At 44.9% G+C, this 21,732-nt stretch overlaps 1 protein-coding gene across 1 annotated transcript in view; it reads right to left on the reverse strand.

The window, feature by feature from the left end:
• TAF4B (TATA-box binding protein associated factor 4b) overlaps nt 1-20,068 on the reverse strand; it is an 85,594-nt gene extending 65,526 nt beyond the window's left edge. Inside the window, exons 1-2 of the mRNA XM_058178366.1 lie at nt 19,278-20,068; nt 30-178 (exon numbers count right to left, since the gene is read on the reverse strand). Coding sequence (XP_058034349.1) covers nt 30-178; nt 19,278-19,950 — 822 coding nt within the window. The 5' untranslated portion in view covers nt 19,951-20,068. The remainder of the gene's footprint in view (nt 1-29; nt 179-19,277) is intronic.
• Nucleotides 20,069-21,732: the final 1,664 nt, after the last annotated feature.

Here is a 21,732-nt window from a genome sequence, read left to right on the forward strand (position 1 = left end):
CATTGAAATAATTCCTGGTATGGGATTACCTGTACAGGCTGAATTTTGATGGTAGGTGCAGCTGGAGGTATTGAGCATCTTACACTGGTATTATTTGAGGTCTGACTCTGAGCTTGTAACAATGCTTGTTGAGATATCAACATTAATTGACCAGTATTACTTCTGACCAGAATCATTCCTGCAAGAGAAAACAATGTCAGATGTCCCACTATTCATCCTTACGAAATAACGAATATATTATTTTGAGCTTAGGGAGCTTAGGGAAATGTAAGCAAAGTGAAAGAAATACCATCCTTTACTGTATTTAGGCCAGAAATTAAGATAGGAAATACTCCAATATTTTATTACTTCTGTGCAACTGTACAACATATTTCTCTAGGAGCCTTTTAAAATTATTCCATGACTACACTTTTTGCAGATTCACAGCTAGTTACAATAAATGTGCCTAATATTTTCACTTCACAAAAAAACCATCAAGCATATTTAAGCAACAAGCAAATTCAGAATTAATTGGTTCTCCAAGGGGCTGAGGGAGATGAAACGCCGGAGAAGACGCCTAGAGAGCACCTGGAGGTCCAGTCGCTCTGAAGCTGATTGGACACTAGTTAGGTCCTATTCTAGGACCTACCTAGTGGCAATGAGGGAAGCGAGGCGTTCTTATGCCTCCACCCTCATTGCGTCGGCAGATAACCGCCCGGCCGCCCTGTTTCAGGTGACCCGCTCTCTCCTACATCAGGAGGTGCGGGATGACCCTTTGCAGGGACGAGTCGAGGAGTTTAGTGGTTATCTATACGATAAAATCACTCAGATGAGGGACGGTCTGGACCGAATTTGGGATGATCCAAGCGAGGGAGAGGAGGCACGTCTTGTTGAGCCCATTTGGGATGAGTTTGACCCTGTGGCTCCCGAGGACGTGGACAGGTTGTTGGGGAGGCTTCACGGCACGACATGTTTACTGGACACGTGCCCTTCCTGGCTGGTACTGGCCACTCAGGCGGTGACACGAGGCTGGCTCCAGAGGATTATCAACGCTTCTTTGTTGGAAGGGGTTTTCCCTGCCGCCTTGAAAGAGGCGGTGGTGAGACCCCTCCTTAAGAAGCCCTCCCTGGACCCAGCTATTTTGGGTAATTATCGTCCAGTCTCCAACCTTCGCTTTGTTGCGAAGGTTGTAGAGAGTGCCGTGGCATGACAGCTACCCCAATACCTGGATGAAGATGTCTATCTAGACCCGTTCCAGTCCGGCTTCCGACCCGGATACAGCACGGAGACAGCTTTGGTCGCATTGGTGGATGATCTCTGGAGGGCCAGGGACGGGTTATTCCTCTGCCCTGGTCCTATTAGACCTCTCAGCGGCGTTCGATACCATCGACCATGGTATCTTGCTGCGCCGGTTGGGGGGATTGGGAGTGGGAGGCACCGTATATCGGTGGTTCTCCTCCTATCTCTCCGACCGGTCGCAGACGGTGTTGACAGGGGGGCAGAGGTCGACCGCGAGGTGCCTCACTTGTGGGGTCCCACAGGGGTCGATTCTCTCGCCCCTGCTGTTCAACATCTACATGAAGCCGTTGGGTGAGATCATCAGTGGTTTCGGGGTGAGATACCAGCAGTATGCTGATGACACCCAGCTGTATTTTTCCACCCCGGGCCACCCCAATGAAGTTGTTGAAGTGCTGTCCCGGTGTTTGGAAGCCGTATGGGTCTGGATGGGGAGAAACAGGCTCAAGCTTAATCCCTCCAAGACGGAGTGGCTGTGGATGCCGGCATCCCGATTCAGTCAGCTGCAGCCGCAGCTGGCTGTCGGAGGCGAGTTACTGGCCCCAAAGGATAGGGTGCGCAACTTAGGTGTCCTCCTGGATGATCGGCTGTCGTTTGAAGATCATTTGACGGCCGTCTCCAGGGGGGCCTTCCACCAGGTTCGCCTGGTTCGGCAGTTGTGCCCCTTCCTTGATCGGGATGCCTTATGCACAGTCACTCATGCGCTCGTTACCTCTCGCTTGGATTACTGTAATGCTCTCCGCATGGGGCTCCCCTTGAAGTGCACTCGGAGGCTTCAGTTAGTCCAGAACGCAGCTGCGCGGGTGATAGAGGGAGCTACGCGTAGCTCCCATGTAACACCGATCCTGTGCAGACTGCACTGGCTGCCTGTGGCCTTCCGAGTGCACTTTAAGGTGTTGGTTACGACCTTTAAAGTGCTCCATGGCTTAGGACCTGGGTACTTACGGGACCACCTGCTGTTACCACATGCCTCCCACCGACCCGTACGCTCCCATAGAGAGGGACTTCTCAGGGTGCCGTCCACCAAATAATGCCGGCTGGCGGCCCCCAGGGGAAGGGCCTTCTCTGTGGGGGCTCCCACACTCTGGAACGAGCTTCCCCCGGGTTTACGCCAAATACCTGACCTTCGGACATTCCGTCGCGAACTGAAGACACATCTTTTTATCCGCGCGGGGCTGGCTTAAACTGGATTTTTTAATGTTAAATTTTATTAATTTTTTAAACGGGGTTTTTAGTTTATGGCAAATTTTAATTTTCAGGCTAATCTAAATAAGTTTTTTAAATTGTATTTTAACCTGTATATTGTATTGTTGGTTTTATCTTGCCTGTACACCGCCCTGAGTCCTTCGGGAGAAGGGCGGTATAAAAATCAAATTAATAATAATAATAATAATAATAATAATAATAATAATAATAATAATTATTATTATTATTATTATTATTATTATTATTATTATTTTCTCACAGTTCTCCACAGTTAGAAAAGTCCCAAGAGCCTTACAGTTTAAGTAGGATTGAGCTTGTCAACTCGGGTTATTTCTAATTTTAATAAAAAATAAAGATGGTTCACACATGAATGTTGGCCTTTATTGATACTAGAAGAACAGATTTAAAAATGTAGTGTTTGCTGTACTCAAAACACAGAGTTACCTTTACATTAATTTTCATTAACAGTTTACTACATAATATAGATCAAGAGTCTCCAACAGTGGTGAAATGTAAAATTTGTTACTACCGGTTCTGTGGGTGTGGCTTAGTGGTGGCGTAATGTGACTGGGTGGGCATGGCCAACTTTTTTTTTTTACTTTTAAAAGCATTTTTTCTACAACCTCTGGCCAAAGAGGTTGCTTAAAAAATGCTTTTAAAAGGCTCCTCTGACGATCAGGCAACTCAGCTGGGATCGCCAGAGCCTTTCAAAAACATTTTTTCACGTCTTTGTAAGGGGGGGGGGCGGGGCACTGGGATTTTTGGTTCTTCGAACCACCCACCATCATCACTACTGGATCAGGCCATCCAGTCTGAACCGGGAGCATTTCACCCCTGGTCTCCAATGTTAGCAACTTTAAGACTTGTAGACTTGAACTCCCAGAGGACTTTTCAACTCTAGGAGTTGAAGTCCACAAGTCCTTAAGTTGCCAACGTTGGAGACCTCTGGTATACAGCAATTGGGATATTCCAATGGGGGAAGGCTAGTGGAAATGGAATCTTATTTCTCCATGTCAAATCTAATTTCACATACTATATACTAAGTGGAGAAAAAAACTATTTTAAGGGTATGGTATATAGATAAACCCAGGTTATGCTCAAAAATACCATAATAGTTTGAGCACAATAAGCATTTTATAAAAAAAGAAACAATGGAAAAAGACATATGGTTAACATATCAGAAGTTGTTACTACAAGAAGATGGAGAACTGAAGGTGAAATCAAAAGAACAACTGCCTGCAAGAAAATTTAATTTTCAATAGTTTTCATGTAAATAATTAAGAGACATTTAATATAAGTAAAAAAGATATTGAACATAAAACAGAATTTGATATTGTATTACCAGTATGTACAAATGATAAACATGTTATTGCTAAAATCTATAAACTTTTGCAGAGATTTGAAACAGAATAAGTGATAGGACACATGATAAAACGGGTTATAATTTTTGGTTGTAACATATAAATGGGAGAGAATGTGGATAAAAACACTGAAATTCACATTGCATTACAATTTAAGAAGGAAATTTTATGAAATGATATGGTTGCACATGATCAGACGTTATCAAAGATACATAAAAGTACTTCTAATCAGTACTGAAAATGAGTTATGGGGGGGGGGCTTGCAAAAAAGCAAAATAATATTGGATTCAAATATATACAATTATACAAAGAATTTTAAAGAATTTTAAAGAATCAATATTTTAAATTTGAAAGAATCAATATTTTAAATATTGATACCATAACTATTCCTATTGGGATTTATGGATAGCAAATTAGAGTAAACGTGTTGTGACTCCGGCCCCTGAGCCTGTCCTCATGGAGGAGGATGACTCTGTGAGTGATAGGGAGGAGCCGACAATGCCTTCCTCTCCAGGACCCTCCTCTCTGGCACCGCCCCAGGTTCCAGCTGCAGGCCAGGAGGAGGAGCTGACAAGGCCTCCCTCCCCCGGACTCTCCTCCTCCCTGGCAATGCCTCAGGGTCCAGCTATGGAAGATCAATCTTGGATTGACCCAAGGCAGCGACGAAAAGATAAGCGTGCGCAGCAAAGGAAGAGGTGTGGCAGGCCCAGAGATTGCTGAGTCACTGAGCCACACCCCACAGGGGATAAAAGCGGGTGGAGTTGCCATCTGGCCCTTGTGACGGACAAAAAGCTACCCAGTACGAACTGCAGATCGGTCATTTGGGAGTTAAAGGTCTGGACTGTGCAAAGGCTTTCTTTCTGTGACCACTTGGCAACGGATCTTGGACATGTGGGCTTCTGTCTCCGTAAGAGATAAAGAACTCGGAACTTGGCAGGCCTTTGCACTGTAGCTGCCAAGTCTTTCCTTCACTACCGAAAATCAGGTCTGTTGCAAATATAAAGGACTGCGTCTTCTCTGTGAAGTGGGGAGGGGGACAGAACAAAATGTACTGAAGACCGATATTATATGGTAACTGCAGCAGAACTATTATAAGCACAAAGGTGGAAAAATACTGAAATATCCATAACGGAGCAATAGATCATGAAAATTACAGATCATGCAGTAATGATAAAAATGACCTGTTGGATCAGTGATAGGAATTACTTTTATAAAAGACTGGAAACCTCTTCTGGACTTTATGCTGAAAATGGAAAAACATGCATCTGATGATTTATAGATTTGCTAATTAAAATAAGCTGAGTATGGGAAAAAGAAAAGCAAGTTGTAACTTTAAAGAGGGAGGACAGATAATGAATTTGTAACTGCTATAAAGAAGACTGAAAATCGCTTAATAACTATCTCTTTTCTTCTACTTGCACTCTATCTTCTACTTCTTTTATCTTTACTTTTTTCTTTCACTATATATAGTTTCATGTTTATTTTATACTTATGTGAAAATGTTTAATAAAAACTATTAACAAGAAAGAAACTCTGAACAAAAGAATCAAAACTCTATTGCTTACTAAGGAAATTGTTCAAATACTTTGATTATAATAAACTTGAAAACAAGCTCTACTATGCAAATGTGGTATAATGAATGTACCAGGGTTGTAATTTTGTATTAATTGTTAGAAAGATCTTCATAAGGTATGATATAAGGTATAAGTTTTTCCTATTTGTTTTCTAGTGACAAAGGAATGCAAACTTTATGCAAGGTTGAGAAATAACTTTTAATATTGTGTATCAAATTGTAGATTATAGAACACTACCACCTACTGGGAAAAATAAAATATAACATTCAAGTATTTCAAGAGTTTGTTAGCTCTATCCCACTATATCACTGGAGAAAATTTTGTTAGGTTTACAAATACAAACATACATATATAATTATAGCTACTCTTTAGTATTTATTAGTTATTTTTACAAGATACGTTTTCTTTAAAAAAAATGGGGAGGGCGGGCAGAAAAAGAGATCAGAACAGACATCAGGGATTTTAGAGCTCCACAGGCAATGTAGTCCTTCTTTAATGACCACTTGTTCAGCAACAAGCGTTGAACTTTGACCGTTCAAAGTTAAGATGGCACTGAACAAGATTTACGACTAAGAATTGTAGGGGCGGCCACTGCGACTTTCCCATAGTCATGTGATCACAATTTGGATGTTTGCTAACCATTACATAATTGTGACAGCTGCAGTGTCCTACAGTCCCATGATCACCATTTGTGTCCTTCACTGCTGGCTTCCAACAAGTCAAGTCACTGGGGAAGCCTGCAGGAAGATGCAAAATAGGACTCACATGACATCATGCCTAATAACCATTTGCTTAACAATTTGCTCCTGTTGTTTGGAATATCTTCTCCCAAGGAGTGAGGTTGGCTCCCACCCTCCTGACTTTCCACAAGGGCTTGAAGACCTGGCTCTGCCAGTTGGCCTGGGGCTCCAAAGGTCATGCAGGAGGTGGTTGACTGGTTAATAACAGATCCCATCTCACCCCTGTTCAGCCAACTCCATCCTCCCCATCTTTTAACTTAATTTGTATTTTTATAGTGTTACTTTGTTGTATATGTATTGTTAAGGGAGGCGGTGGCTCAGTGCCTACGATGCTGAGCTTGTCGATCGAAAGGTCGGTAGTTCAGCGGTTTGAATCCCTAGTGTCGCATAACAGGGTGAGCTCCTGTTACCTGTCCCAGCTTCTGCCAGTTCGAAAGTATGTTAAAAATGCAGGTAAATAGGGACCACCTTTGGTGGGAAGTTAACAGCATTCCGTGCGCCTTTGGCTTTTAGTCATGCCAGCCACATGAACACGGAGACGTCTTCTGACAGCACTGGCTCGTTGGCTTTGAAATGGAGATGAGCACCGCCCTAGAGCCGGAAACGACTAGCACATATATGCAAGGGGAACTTTTACCTTTACCTATACCTATTGTTGCATTGTTTTATTCTTTTTAACATTGTAAGCTACCCAGTGTCACCTTGTGGTTGAAATGGGCAGTAAAGAACTTCTTGTTGTAAGTTGGTCCAATCAAATGACATTGCATCTTATGATCGTTTAATAATAGAGTTACCAGTCCCAATTACTGCTGTTAAGCACTGACTACCTGTAGCTTCCCATGGTCTTGCTCTTCCCTCAAACTTTGGGTCAGAGTGAGGGGCAAATTTTGGGTCAGAGTGAGGGACAGACTCTTTGTATGGCATTGGGACTATTATATGGTTGCTTTCCACCAAATGTTTTTCTTTTAAAGCAGAGCTGTCAAACACTTGCATTACACCATGCCAGGTTTAGCAAAGGGGGAGAAAGTTGTGATACATTATGTGATGATGCCGTGACAACACGAGTTTGACACCACTTCATTCATTCATTCATTCATTCATTCATTCATTCATTCATTCATTCAATTTATATACCGCCCTTCTCCCGAAGGACTCAGGGTGGTTTATAGCCAAATAAAAAAGCAAAATACAAAAATTAAAAACATTTTAAAATCTAAAATTCAATTAGGCCGAAGCGAATAAAACAGTAATAAAACCATAATAAAAACCCACATTAAAAATACATTAGGCCAGCCCTGTACGACAAAACAAGAAGGTCTTTAACTCGCGTCGGAAGGTCCGGAGGTTGGGGAATTGGCGTATCCCCGGAGGCAGCTCATTCCAGAGGGCAGGAGCCCCCACGGAGAAGGCCCTCCCCCTGGGCGTCGCCAGTCGACATTGTTTGGCTGACGGTACCCTGAGGAGGCCCTCCCTATGGGAGCGCACAGGTCGCTGGGAGGCTATTGGTGGCAGCAGGCGGTCCCGTAAGTAACCCGGTCCTATGACATGGAGCGCTTTAAAGATGGTAACCAGCACCTTGAATTGCATCTGGAAGACCACTGGAAGCCAGTGCAGGCTGCGTAGGAGAGGTGTTACATGGGAGCTTCGAGACACTCCCTCTATTATCCACGCAGCCACATTCTGGACCAGTTGGAGCCTCCAGGTGCTCTTCAAAGGGAGCCCCATGTAGAGAGTGTTACAGTAATCCAGGCGGGAAGTGACGAGGGCATGAGTGACCGTGCATAGGGAATCCCGGTCTAAGAAGGGACACAACTGGCGTATCAGGCGGACCTGATGAAAAGCTCCCCTGGCAATGGCCGTTATATGATCTTCTAAAGACAGCCATACATCCAGGAGGACGCCTAATTTGCGAATCCTCTCCATAGAGGCCAACGACTCGCCCCCAACGGTCAGCGATGGTATTAGCTGACTATACCGGGATGCCGGCATCCACAGCCACTCAGTCTTGGAGGGGTTGAGTCAAAGCCTGTTCTTCCCCATCCAGACCCGCACGGCCTCCAAACACTGGGACATCACTTCAACGGCATTGTTGGGGTGGGTCGGGATGGAAATGTACAGCTGAATATCATCAACGTACAGCATACAACATACAACGTACATCAACGTGACATTGCACCCCGAAACCAGGATGATCTCCCCTAAAGGCTTCATATAGATGTTGAACAGAAGTGGCGAGAGAACCGACCCTTGTGGCACCCCGCACATGAGGCGCCTTGAGGCCGATCTCTGCCCTCCTGCCAACACCGTCTGCGACTGGTCAGAGAGATAGGAGAAGAACCACCGATACACAGTGCCCCCCACTCCTAAACCCTCCAGCCATCGCAGCAAGATACCATGGTCGATGGTATCAAAAGCCGCTGAGATCTAATAGGACCAGGGCAGAGGAACAACCCCTGTCCCGAGCCCTCCAGAGATCATCTACCAACGCGACCAATGCCGTCTCTGTGCTGTACCCAGGCCGGAAACTGGACTGGAACAGGTCAAGATAGACAGTTTCATCCAGGTACCGGGGGAGCTGATGAGCCACCACACTCTCAACAAATTTCGCCACAAAACGAAGGTTGGAAACAGGACGATAGTTTGTTAAAACAGCTGGATCCAGGGAGGGCTTCTTGAGGAGGGGCCTCACCACCGCCTTTCAAGGCGGTAGGGAAGGCGCCCTCCATCAAAAAAGCGTTGACAATTCCCTGAAGCCAGCCTCGTGTAACCTCCTGTGTGGCCAGTACCAACCAGGAGGGACACGGGTCCAATAAACATGTGGTTGCATTCAGCCTCCTCAGTATCCTGTCCATGTCCTCGGGAGCCACAGTATCGAACTCTTCCCAGATGACAACGCCAAGATCCACCTCCGTCATCCCGCCCGAATCTACCCAATCTGAGTCCAGACCATCCTGGATCTGAGCGACTTTATCGTGCAGATATTGTCTGAAATCCTCAGCACGCCCTTGCAAGGGGTCCTCCCAAGCTCCCTGATGAAGGAGGGAGCGGGTCACCCTAAACAGGGCGGCTGGGCGGTTATCTGCCGATGCAATAAGAGTGGAAAAATACTGACGTTTTGCCGCTCTTATCGCCACTAGGTAGGTCTGAATATGAGACCTTACTAGTGTTCAGTCAGATTCAGAACGGCTAGCCCTCCAACCACTCTCTAGGTGTCTTTTCCGGTGCTTTATCTCTCTCAGCTCTTCGGAATACCAAGGAGCCAGTCGAGATTGGCGCCGGGTCAGACGCCGCAAAGGCACGACGCAGTCCAAAGCCCCCACCGCCGCCCTTTCCCAGGCGGCGACTAGTTCTTCAGCCGAGCCATGAGCTAGATCCTCAGGAAATGGCCAAGCTCCATCAGAAACCTCTCCGGGTCCATCAGGCACCTGGGACGGAACCAGCGAGTCGGTTCTGTCTCCCTACGGTGTGGGTTGGCGGTTCGAAAGTCCAGTCGAAGGAGTGAATGGTCTGACCATGACAGGGTTTTAATGACTAAATCCCCTAATTCTAGATCATTCAACCACTGCCCAGAGACAAAAATCAGATCCAGAGTGTTTCCCCCGATGTGGGTGGGACCATTAACTAACTGGGTCAGGTCCAAGGCCGTCATGGAAGCCATGAACTCCCGAGCCGCAGCAGATGCTTCACCGACCGATGGCAGGTTGAAATCCCCCATAACCATAAGTCTGGGGGTGTCAACCGCCATCCCAGCTATCACATCCAGCAGCTCGGGCAGGGCTGCTGTCACGCAGCAAGGAGCCAGGTACGTAATCAGCAGGCCCACCTGCATCCCCAGGCCCCACTTCACAAAGAGGGACTCACATCCACCTATCTGTGGTACAGTGACCTCCCTCGGCTCCAGACCTTCTTTAATAATAACCGCCACCACCCCCATCCCTCCCTTGGGCCCTCTTTTCTAAGTGATACATAATTTGTTTTTATTGTTACATTTTATAAGCTGTAGGCTGAGCCTGAGGGAGGAATGAAAACAGTCACAAGTCCTTTCGCACTCAAAAGAGTTCTAAGTCCAGCCCACCTAGAATTCCTGTATATTCTTAACTTCCGCTAATTTCTCTTGACTGTTAGTAGTTCAGATTCTTGTAGAGAGCTTAAGCTTACAATAAATCTTTATACACATTTGAACTGAATCTTCCAATATCTCTGGTGCTGACTTGCCCAAAGTCCCAAAGGTGCTTTTTCAAGAGGCAACTGGACTTTCTTGTTTTTCTTTGAAAACGTTTTGCTTCTGGTCCAAGAAACTTCTTCAGCTCTGACTAGATGGTAAGAATGGAAAGATTTATATTCTTTGCAGATAGCTGGTCATTAGCATTCTTTTAGAGAGCTGTTGAGGCCACTTGGACACTGAGTAAAACTGAGTAATGTGGTATATGCAGACTCCTTCAATTCCTCAACATCCAGTCAGAGCTGAAGAAGCTTCTTGGATGAGAAATGAAACATCTTCAAAGTAAAACAAGAAAGTCTAGTTGCCTCTTGAAAAAGGACCTTTGGGACAACCATGACCTAGATGACTGAGAATCTCCATAGGCATGTCCAAAGCTATGATAGATTTAGGTAGCCTATAGATTTCATCAGGAGTGAAATCTAAAAATTTTCCCTACCGGTTCTGTAGGCATGGCTTAATTGGTGGGCGTGGCTTGGTGGTCAGATGACTGGGTGGGCGTGGCCAATAACAATAAATAATAAAAATAATAAAAAAAGTATAGAAAACAATAAGAGGTACCAAAAACCAACTTTCACACTTTACACACACACAACACAACTGACTCACACACAATGTAAAAGCAGCTGCACTTCACACTTCACAAAAAGCTCAAAAACCAACTTTCACACTTTATGCACACACAACACCCCCCACACACACACACAAAATACCACATACAGCTTTCTGAGATTTTGTGTGTTTGTGTAGTTAGAGTGAAACACTACAGAAACACACCAAATCTCAGAAAGCTGCACAAATATTTTATTATTTTATTTTATTTTATTTATAGTTTTTAAATCAGGGGTCTCCAACCTTACTAACTTTAAGGTTTGTGAACTTCAATTCCCAGAGTTCCTCAGCCAGCAAAGCCAACCAGCATTAGTTGCTCAGTGATGAAATAGATTAGCTAAGCAACTGATTCTGTCTGGTGCTGAAAGTGAAACTGGGGCTTTCGGGCTGGGAACGCATGAGCCATGCGTTCAATCAGTAATCAGGTAAGTGCCTTAGAATCTCTTAAAAGGAGGTTTTCTACATGAAAACATGTTTTGTAAGGTTCTGCTGATGAGGAACTCTGATGAGATCGCCAGAAGAGCCTTTAATATATTTTTTTTAAAGTTTAAAGGCTCTGCCGATCTCAGCTGAGGGGCGGGATCCTCAAAGGCTTTTTTTTACTTTTAAAGGCATGTTTCGGCTGAAGAAAAACCTGCTTTTAAAAAGTAAAAAAAAACACAACCCTCTGCTGATGGTGCAGCTCAGCAGAGGCAGGGGGGGTGGGGCCAGGGATTTTTGCTACCTATCCTCCGAACCAGCAGCGGCCATCGCTACCGGATCGCGCGTGCCGGTCTGAACTGGAAGCATTTCACCCCTGGATTTCACTACTGCTCCTGAGATTGAGAACAAGGTGCCTAGAGGACTGGTTTTACTGACTGATTAGGGAAAGTGAGAAACTAATATATATGCTTGTATTCAAGTGTATCAAATCACAAAATAAGCTTCTGATAAAAAATGCATTAGGAAAAGTGCATTAAAATGCATGTCCTAGGAACAATGTGCTGATTTTTTAATGGATTGCTTTAAAACAAAATGAACATCAGATGGAATAAATAAATGGAATAAAGTGACAAATGAAAAATGACCATGTATAAATCAAATTCAACAGACTTGCAACACTTGTTATTTACGATTCCTTTCATGGCTGCAAAGATATACTGTTAAGGTGCTAGGCTTGATTCAAGAGATCCAAGTTTACATTCTCACATGATCCCTGGGAGACTTTGAGCCATTCACTCTCTCATTCTAACTTAACTCATCAGTTGGTTAATATAAACTGTATGCAGCCCTCAACTACCACTATACACTATTTGGAAGTGCACCATATTCCTTTCTTTGGTTAACAAACCTAGAAATAAAGATTGAACCAAGGGCTGCTGGTTATCAGATGGTAGAAAGAATATGCATATTGAGAAGCAATGATGTTAAAAGTATTGTTTCTGTTAAAAAATATTCCCAAGGATGTTCCACCTGTGAAAATGGTACAGTGAAAGAAAAATTTGAGATACTGAAGTATTTCTGCAGCAGAGACTTTATAGTGTGCCTCAATAATGGAAAGAACACTAGTCAGGTAAAAATCCAAATTGCACATATCAGAGACAGAAAAATATGGAATTTAACAGGGGAAATAATGAAACCATGACAATATCAGTCTAACCAGAAACAGGTATATTTCACAGAAAGATCTAAAGTAAGTATTTTAGACAAGGAATAGTTTCTCAGTTATCTCCTATATTTACAGGTGAGAAAATTGGCACCCGAAATACTGAATTCCAGCAAGAACTTCACATCATCCTATCCCTGTTGATGCTGCTTAAACAGCACAAGCAGAATTACAATAATAACCAATTTCTCAAAATGGTGTGTTCCTACAAAACACTGAACTAAAATGGGAGTTCTTTAGCCAAGGAGTCACTGTGCTTCCTTATTATGACTAAGTATAATTTTACCAAAAAAGTTAAGTTTTCACTTAATTCACAGAAAATAAAAGAGGAAGGAGGGGAAACACAATCAAACTTGAAAGATTCTACTACAGCCATTCTAATAAATAAAATAATAAAAGTTTTAGATCTATACAGCATTGGTTTCTAGATCTATTTATAGGGCTGACATTCCAATTCTGCATTTGAGTTGGCTAAAATAATGCTATGCAAGGATAACTAACAGCAAGATGGATGAAATTGATTTCAATGGTATTGGAAGAACTGAAGGGCCAGGATGAACACAGATTATCCTGGGGAAAATCTACCTGTATGATCACTACAAACCTTATCACACATAATCACTCAATCAAGACCAGTGCTTCCAAAATATTTGGATAAACAGATTTTACCAATATAGGAGAATATGTGTTCTGTACTCCCATACATTCAATTCAAAATATGGATCATGTGTGTAGATGACACCTTTAGCATAACAAAAAAGGACTAGAGATTAGAGAACACACAAAACCATCAATGACATCTTCAAAGGGATTAAATTCACAAAGGAAGAAGAAAAGAAAACAAGCTATTACCCTTCCTAGATATCCTTACTAGCAGAAGCCATGATCGCAAGATAGAAACACAAGTCTACCAAAAAATCGCATCAGCGTAGCACACAAACCAACTAAAGCACTCCAGAACATCCTAAGTACCCAGCAGCTACAGAAGAAAAAACATATCATCTACAATATGCAGTCAAAGACTATAACAGCCATTAATTTATTTATTTTATTTATTGTTTATATTTATATACCGCCCTATCTCCCAAAGGACTCAGGGCGGTTTACAGGCATTTAAAAGCAAGAAATACAATAAATACAATTCTAAAAACAATTAAAAAACTTATTCAAAAGCCTTAATTAAAAATATAAAAATTAAAACCCAAGATAAAACCCATAAACTAAAAATCTAACTCAGTCCTGCGCAATTAAATAGATATGTTTTAAGCTCGCGGCGGAAGGTCCGAAGGTCCGGAAGCTGACGAAGTCCTGGGGGCAGTTCATTCCAGAGGGTGGGAGCCCCACAGAAAACCCTTCCTGGGCGTCGCCAGGCAACATTGCCTCGCTGGCGGCACCCTGAGGTCCCTCTCTGTGAGGCGCAGGTCGGTGAGAGGTATTCGGTAGCAGCAGGCGGTCCCGTGAATAACCCGGCCCTATGCCATGGGCGCTTTAAAGGTGGTCACCAAAACCTTGAAGCGCACCGGAAGGCCACAGGCAGCCAGTGCAGTCTGCAGGATAGGTGTTATCACGGGAGCCACGAGGGCTCCCTCTATCACCAGCGCAGCCGCATTCTGGACTAACTGCAGCCTCGGATGCCCTTCAAGGAGCCCCATGTAGAGAGCATTGCAGTAATCCAGGCGAGGCGTCACGAGTGCGTGGGTGACTGTGCACAGGGCATCCCGGTCCAGAAAGGCGCAACTGGCGCACCAGGCGAACCTGGTAAACGCTCTCCTGGAGCGGCCGTCAAATGATCTTCCAAAGACAGCCGTTCATCCAGGAGGGCGCCTAAGTTGCGCACCCCTCCATCGGGGCCAATGACTCGCCACCGATGGTCAGCCGCGGATTTAGCTGACTGTACCGGGATGCGGCATCCACAGCCACTCTGTCTTGGAGGATTGAGCTTGAGCCTGTTTCTCCCCATCCAGACCCGTACAGCCTCCAGACACCGGGACAGCACTTGATAACCGTTGGGGTGGTCCGGCGTGGAAAGGTACAGCTGGGTGTCATCCGCGCAGCTGATACCTCACGCGAAACCACTGATGATCTCACCCAGCGGCTTCATGTAGATGTTAAACAGAAGGCGAGAGGATCGACCCTGCGGCACCCACAAGTGAGGCGCCTCGGGCCGACCTCTGCCCCCTGTCAACACCGACTGCGACCGGTCGGAGAGATAGGAGGAGAACCACCGATAAGCGGTGCCTCCACTCCCAATCCCTCCAGCGGCGCAGCAGGATACCATGGTCGATGGTATCGAAAGCCGCTGAGAGGTCTAATAGGACCAGGGCAGAGGAACAACCCCTATCCTGGCCTCAGAGATCATCCTGTGACCAAAGCCGTCTCTGTGCTGTAACCGGGCGGAAACCGGACTGGAGCAGGTCTAGATAGACGGTTTCATCCAGGTGCAGAAACTGATATGCCACCATACTCTCTACAACCTTCGCGCGGCGGGTTGGAGACTGGGCGATAATTACCTAAAACAGCGGGTCAGGAAGGCTTCTTAAGGAGGTCTCACCACCGCCTCTTTCAAGGCGGCGGAAGACACCCTCCACCAAAAAGCGATCGTAATCGCCTGGAGCCAGCCTCGTGTCACCTCCTGAGTGGCCAGCACCAGCCAGGAGGCACGGGTCCAGTAAACACGTGGTGGCATTCAGTCTACTCAACAACCTGTCCATGTCCTCGGAGCCACAGGGTCAAACTCATCCCAGACAATGTCACCAAGACCACCCTCGGACGCCTCACCTGAGTCACTGCAATCTTGGTCCAACCCGTCCCGGAGCTGAGCGATTTTATCGTATAGATAACCGTTAAACTCCTCAGCACGTCCCTGCAGCGGGTCATCCGCTCCCCTGGTGAAGAGGGCAGGTCACCCGGAACAGGGCGGCTGGGCGGTTATCTGCCGGCGCAATGAGGGAGGCGTAGCAACGCCTCGCTTCCCTCAATGCCACTAGGTAAGTCCTTGTATAGGACTTCACTAGTGTCGATCAGCCTCTGAGCAGCTAGACCTCCAGGAACTCTCTAGGCGTCTTCTCCGGCGCTTCATCCCCTCAGCTCCTCGGAGAACCAGGGGCGGTTGGGACCTGCGCGGGTCAGAGGCGCAAAGGCACGACACGATCTAAGGCCCCGCGCGGCCCGTTCCCAGGCGCAACAAGTTCCTCAGGCGTGCCGTGAGCCAGACCCTCAGGAATGGCCCAAGCTCCGTCCGGAACCTCTCCGGGTCCATCAGGCGCCTGGGGCGGAACCAGCGCATCGGCTCCGTCTCCCTGCGGTGTTGGGTGGCGGTCAGAAAGTCTAGGCGAAGGAGAGTGATCTGACCATGACAAAGGTTCGTGACTATTTCCTTTAAGTCCAGATCTCTCAACCACTGACCAGAGACAAAATCAAATCAGTGTACCACCCCGGTGTGGGTAGGGCCATCAACTACTTGCGTCAGGTCTAAGGCCGTCATGGAAGCCATGAACTCCCGAGCTGCTGTCGATGGCGAGCGGAAGAAGGCAAGTTAAAGTCCCCATGACTAAAAGTCTGGGGTTTCAACTGCCACCCCAGCAAGCACCTCCAGGAGCTCGGGCAGGGCAGCTGTCACGTAGCAAGGAGCCAGGTACGCGACCAGCAAGCCCATCTGACATCTATGGCCCCACTTCACAAGGAGGGATTCACACCCGACAATCTGAGGTACAGTGGTCTCCCTCGGCTCCAGACTCTCTCTAATCATAACCGCCACCCCCCCACCCCTACCCTGGGCTCTCGGCTGATGAAATGCACGGAAACCTGGTGGGCACATCTGCACCAGGGGCACGCCCCCTTCTGCGCCCAACCAGGTTTCCGTAATGCCTATAAAGTCCGCGGCACCCCCCTGAATAAGGTCGTAAATTAGGGGGGCCTTATTGGCCACGGACCGTGCATTACATAACATCAGCCGAAGGCCCAGGCTCTGAGGGTCTTGGCTATCCGGGGAACGGGAGAAGTCTTCTACCACCCTCGGCACTGTCTACAGCTGTTCCTGGGTATATCCACTGCTAGATCTCAAATCGGTCTCCAAGTCTCTTCCACAATAATTCCAAAGAGCAATCCTGGCCAAAGGTCCCAAAAGGCCAGATAAGTGCAGATGACAGTAGGTAGGACAAACAGGCAGAAAACTAGCAGAATGCATCCATAAACACCAACTAGCAGTCAGAAGACAAGATATAAATTATTTAATTTCACAGCACATGGACAGACTTAACCAGTTTCAACTGGGAGATTGTAATCATCCTAGACAAAGACAAGTCTCAAAACACTAGAGAAGACCAGGAAGTCTGGCACTCTGACAAATCGGCCGTCAATAGGTACACAGACATAAATATCTACAACCGTTCAAGAGACAGTGTGCAACCCAAAATGGGTACAAAACTGCTAAATAAGCTAAATAAACAGCCCAACCAAAAAACTACCAAGGCCGCTTCCAGAAATGCTGACATGACAAGCCATTTGAATATAAACTGAGAGAAAACCCCGCTCCCTACTAGCACTGATGATGTTACCTTGTTTGGGTAATGAAATGTCTGCAATAAACCAACTAAACTTGGAAAGCATCAAGGATATCTCAAAACAGATTTTAATTTTCAAATATAAAATATTGTTATAACATAGATATATCAACACTGCAATCAGGATATAAAGGATTTTTATTTGGAAATTGTTAATTGTTACAATTATTACATATTTCAATTTAACAACTGAGATATTTTTAAGACAATAAACCAAAAGATCAATTTAGCCTCATCTACCAAAAAAAGAAAGAAAGACCAGTATACCAAACAATTACATTAATCTCACATAAACTACAACAAATTGTAGATGGGCCTTAAAATCATGGTAAATTTAGTTGATGATCAGAAAACAATAGTTAAAATAAGGTTTGGAGAAACTGAAAGTTCAGAATTGAGACAGGATGGCATCAAAGTAAGACTGTATATCAGTGGTGGACTGTTCCCAGTTTGCCCCAGTTCGGGAGAACCAGTAGCAGCGGCAGAAGACTCCACCCACCCACCCGGACATCATCAAAAACACTCTGCGCATGCGATAGCGAACTGGTAGTGCTGGGATTTGAAACCCATTATTGCTGTATACTCAACTTTTTTAATGTAACACCAAATTTATTCTGAGAAATGCTGGAATAGAACAGATAGAAATTGGCATTAAAAACTCTAGGAGAAACTTCAACAATTTCAGATATCCTGATAATGCTACTCATTTGGCTAGAAGTGAAAAATGTTACTGAAAGGGAAAGAAGAGAACATGACAGCAATAAATTTAAAGCCTTGATTGTGTTAACAGGTAATACCAAATGAATGCAAACAAACAGAGAAGAAATTAACATAGGAACAGACTATTTTTCTTAGTTCACAGTCATGTTATATACTGTACTGCCCAACCTATGGCTTTACATGGCTGTAAAGCCGGACTCTCAAAAAGGGGGGAAGCCTTTGAATTGCAGTGCTAAAAAAACAATTGACATAGAACAACAGTAAATCATACAAAACTAGATGAAGTAAAACCAGGTTTCACAATGGAAGGTAAAAATGAATCTAACACCTGCTTATTTTGAATAGATAATACAAGGAAATACCCTGATGTTTGGTAAAAAATGAGTAGCAATAGAAAGAAGGCAACAGAAGGCATGCCTTAAAAGTTACTTATTGCCACAAAACTTGGTTTTGCACATGCTTTACTTGCAAATATTTGGAATGTTTGATAAACATATACAGTAAATTTGTGTCTATTTCAGAAACTTGTGCCCTAAAATGTATAAATCTTATTCTATATTTAAGAAATTAACTGCTAATTTTTTCTTGTAATTTTATATGAAACATTTCTAAACCTGGAAAATGAAGGAAAGAGGTAACAGTGTTATTTAGTAGTATATTGTCTTTCTCAACTTTCTAAAACTCTTAAATCCACACCTGGACCTTCCTATTGTTTGGACTTTTAGGAATGAAAAACCATGGTTAGATTGTTTTGACATGCACTGAGAACCATGACCCTTATTCCCAATATTTCAGTATATCACACATATTTCAAAGGTGACCAGTGACCAAACAGTAGATAGGTATGATGTGGATATTTTTTTGCACTAAGTAGGTATACAACATTTAGTACTACAATTAGAAAATGTTTGAGAACTCGGTAAAACTGAGTTGTGCTGCATTTGGAGTATTTTTGAAGATGTGCGGGGAAAAAAGGCTGTATCCAAGCACAATTTAGAGAATTTGGATAAAAATTGGGTGAGTAATTTAATGCTGTTCAGAAGACTCGTTTGAATATATATTGAGGAATGTTACTTATCTGGATGCTTTCTTCTCTCCCATCTCAAAAGACCTAATATTCTTCAAGAAATCGTGAATACAACTTTCTAAATATGAAATTGACCATGGAAGAAGTTATAGCTACACTACTCAACATGGTTTGATATATCCGGGTTTTTAGAAAAAGGTTCTCACAGACAGAGCAAAACTTCGCAGCATCGAGCATCATTCGGGAGCTTCAAAATTCACTATAACTTTGACTCAGCCTATAGGAAGATGCAGAAGAGGCATAAACGAACGGTCCAAAAAGGGAGCAGCTGCTTACCTTGGGGGGTCTGAAAATTAGCAGGCAATTGTATTGTCATTTGTGCGGGTTTGGGTCCTCCCGAGGGAGGGGCTGGCTGCTTCACACCCATGTTGCTAGACTTGGAGAGCTGCTGCCCCGGAGTCGAGGGGGCTACTTTGAGTCCTACGGGAGCAGGCAGCACTCGGGGTTGAAGAGCGAAGGATGGGACGAGACTAAGGGGAAGCCTGGCGCCCATAGGATTCAGGACAAACCTAACAGGGCTGCCCGTGGGAATCGTCGGACAGGAGGGAGAGGGAACTGTTCTCTGAGCGAGCACCACTGCCCGGGGCTCCTGCTTCCCGCTAGCCGCGCTCACGGGGGGATCGGCTGCCAAAGCAGCGTGCTCAGGAGGCCCAGGGGCCATGACCCTCCCCAGGACGGCTGCCGCCGCCACCGGCGGAGGAGTAGTCATGAAGGAGGAAAAAGGCACCGGAGGGCACAGGACTGGAGCTTGAGGCGCAGTCCGAGCTATTCCACAGCATAGCAGCCGCCAAAGGTGCTCGGTGGCTAAGCAAAAGCTGAGCAGTTGGCGGTGCGGCAAAATCAGCAGGAGAGTCCCCAGCTCGTAGGCAAACAACCACACAGTCACGCATCCGCCGCTGCTGCTGCTGCCGCCGCCGACCCTTTTCTTCTTCTTCTCCTCCTCAGGCATGCACGTGGGGATCCCCAGGACCACCAACCAGAAGCTTAAGGGAGGAAACAAACGGCACGTGCCGCTGCGGGTGGTGCTACACCTATAAGCAGCGCCACCCTACTCAGCCTTCCATAGATTAAATCCCCGCCCCGCCAGAATCAAAGAACGCCTGCTCGCTCGCGCTCTCTCTTTTATGTAGCATCGCAGAGCGCAGGCGTGCACACCTCTGGCTCGCTTAGCACATGCACCCAATCGTTACATTGGGCGGCCTTCGTGGGACGTCACGGAAAGAGAACATTCCTTTCCCCCCCCCACACTCCCCGAAAAGGCTGTTCTAGGCGGGAAAGTCGGTGGTAAGCTGTGTCACTCACTTTTACTTTCGCCTGTGTGTTATGCTCCTTAAGGTTATTTATTGCTCCAGAACTTCGCTTAATTGGTAATAGCAAATTAATCAAGGAAAACATTTGCAAAGAAGTGTTGACTCATGAGAAAAGAAATAGGGACATTCACATCAATTTGTGCTATATCCAAAGTTAAATAAACAGGTTCTCCATCTCTTAATTTTAGGCATGCTATTGAATGAGCTCATGTTTCAAATTTTCACAATACCAAGTACCACTAATCAATAAAAACTACAGTAGCCATAACAATTTGTCAAAAATATAAGTTAGACATGCTCTAGGGAATTTTGTTTGCATACAGTTGCCCACTAATGGCTGAACAACATCCAAGAGCTTTTCTCACAATCCAGGGTTTCCATGAAGACGAGCAATGCCACATGGGTCTTCACAGACTCACACAACTACATAAATGATGTAATCCACGCAGTAATGGGTTGCTACCGGTTCTCCCGGGTTCGGCAAAGTGCGTACATGAAGCGAACCAGTGGTAACACCGGTTAGAACCCACCACTGAATCCATGGCATTTACATATATCCAGTGGTGGGATTCAAATAGTTTAACAACCGGTTCTCTGCCCTAATGACCAGCTGGGGTAGGCATGGCTCGGTGGTCATGTGACCGTGTGGGCATGGCCAACTCGTCACTCACATCGATGGGCGCTTCGCCTTAGCTGTTACAATGTAATACGGGTTAAGCAGAGAGGCAGTTTCTGTAAGGAGGGCAATAAAGATTAGGCTAGAAATAACACCAGAATGTTTCCTTCCTGCCTTCCTTACAGGATTAGCCCTGTAAAGTGGGAAAAAAACACAAAATAAGATTGCTTCCAACAACAGGTTCTCCGAACTGCTTAGAAAGTTAACAACCGGTTTTCCCGAATAGGTGCGAACCGGCTGAATCCCACTACTGCATATATCACAACTCACATATTGTGCCTTCTAGAGGAAATGAGTTCATCCTTGATCACAAAGGGAAGGTTTTGTAAAAGCAGGGCAACTATAAAAGCTTAGTTCATCCTACAAGTGAAGTCAAGTTTTTCCAATTTTATTGTAATATATATATATTTGCAAATGTGTGAGTTTGTGTGTTAAATTTAATTGGGAAGAACCAGATAAATTTGGCAGCTTTATAGATAAGTCCATTGAGTTTTCTTAACATTTTTAGAAATTATTTGCTGCTGCTTTCTTTCCACAAACAGAGCCAAGGTCACCTAGCTAGTTGGCTTTGTGCCCAAGGCCACACTAAAACTAAGATTTCTTCACTTCTACTTCAGTGCTTCAAGTGCTAGGTTAAACTGGCTTTTATATTAATTTTACTTGCTATAAAATTTCAAATCTTTTCTTCCCAACTTTTTGCATTTTATTACTGTAACACTTGAAAATGTTCTGCATGCTAGAATAG

This window comes from Ahaetulla prasina, chromosome 3, assembly GCF_028640845.1.
Source record: "Ahaetulla prasina isolate Xishuangbanna chromosome 3, ASM2864084v1, whole genome shotgun sequence".
NCBI lineage: Eukaryota > Metazoa > Chordata > Lepidosauria > Squamata > Colubridae > Ahaetulla > Ahaetulla prasina.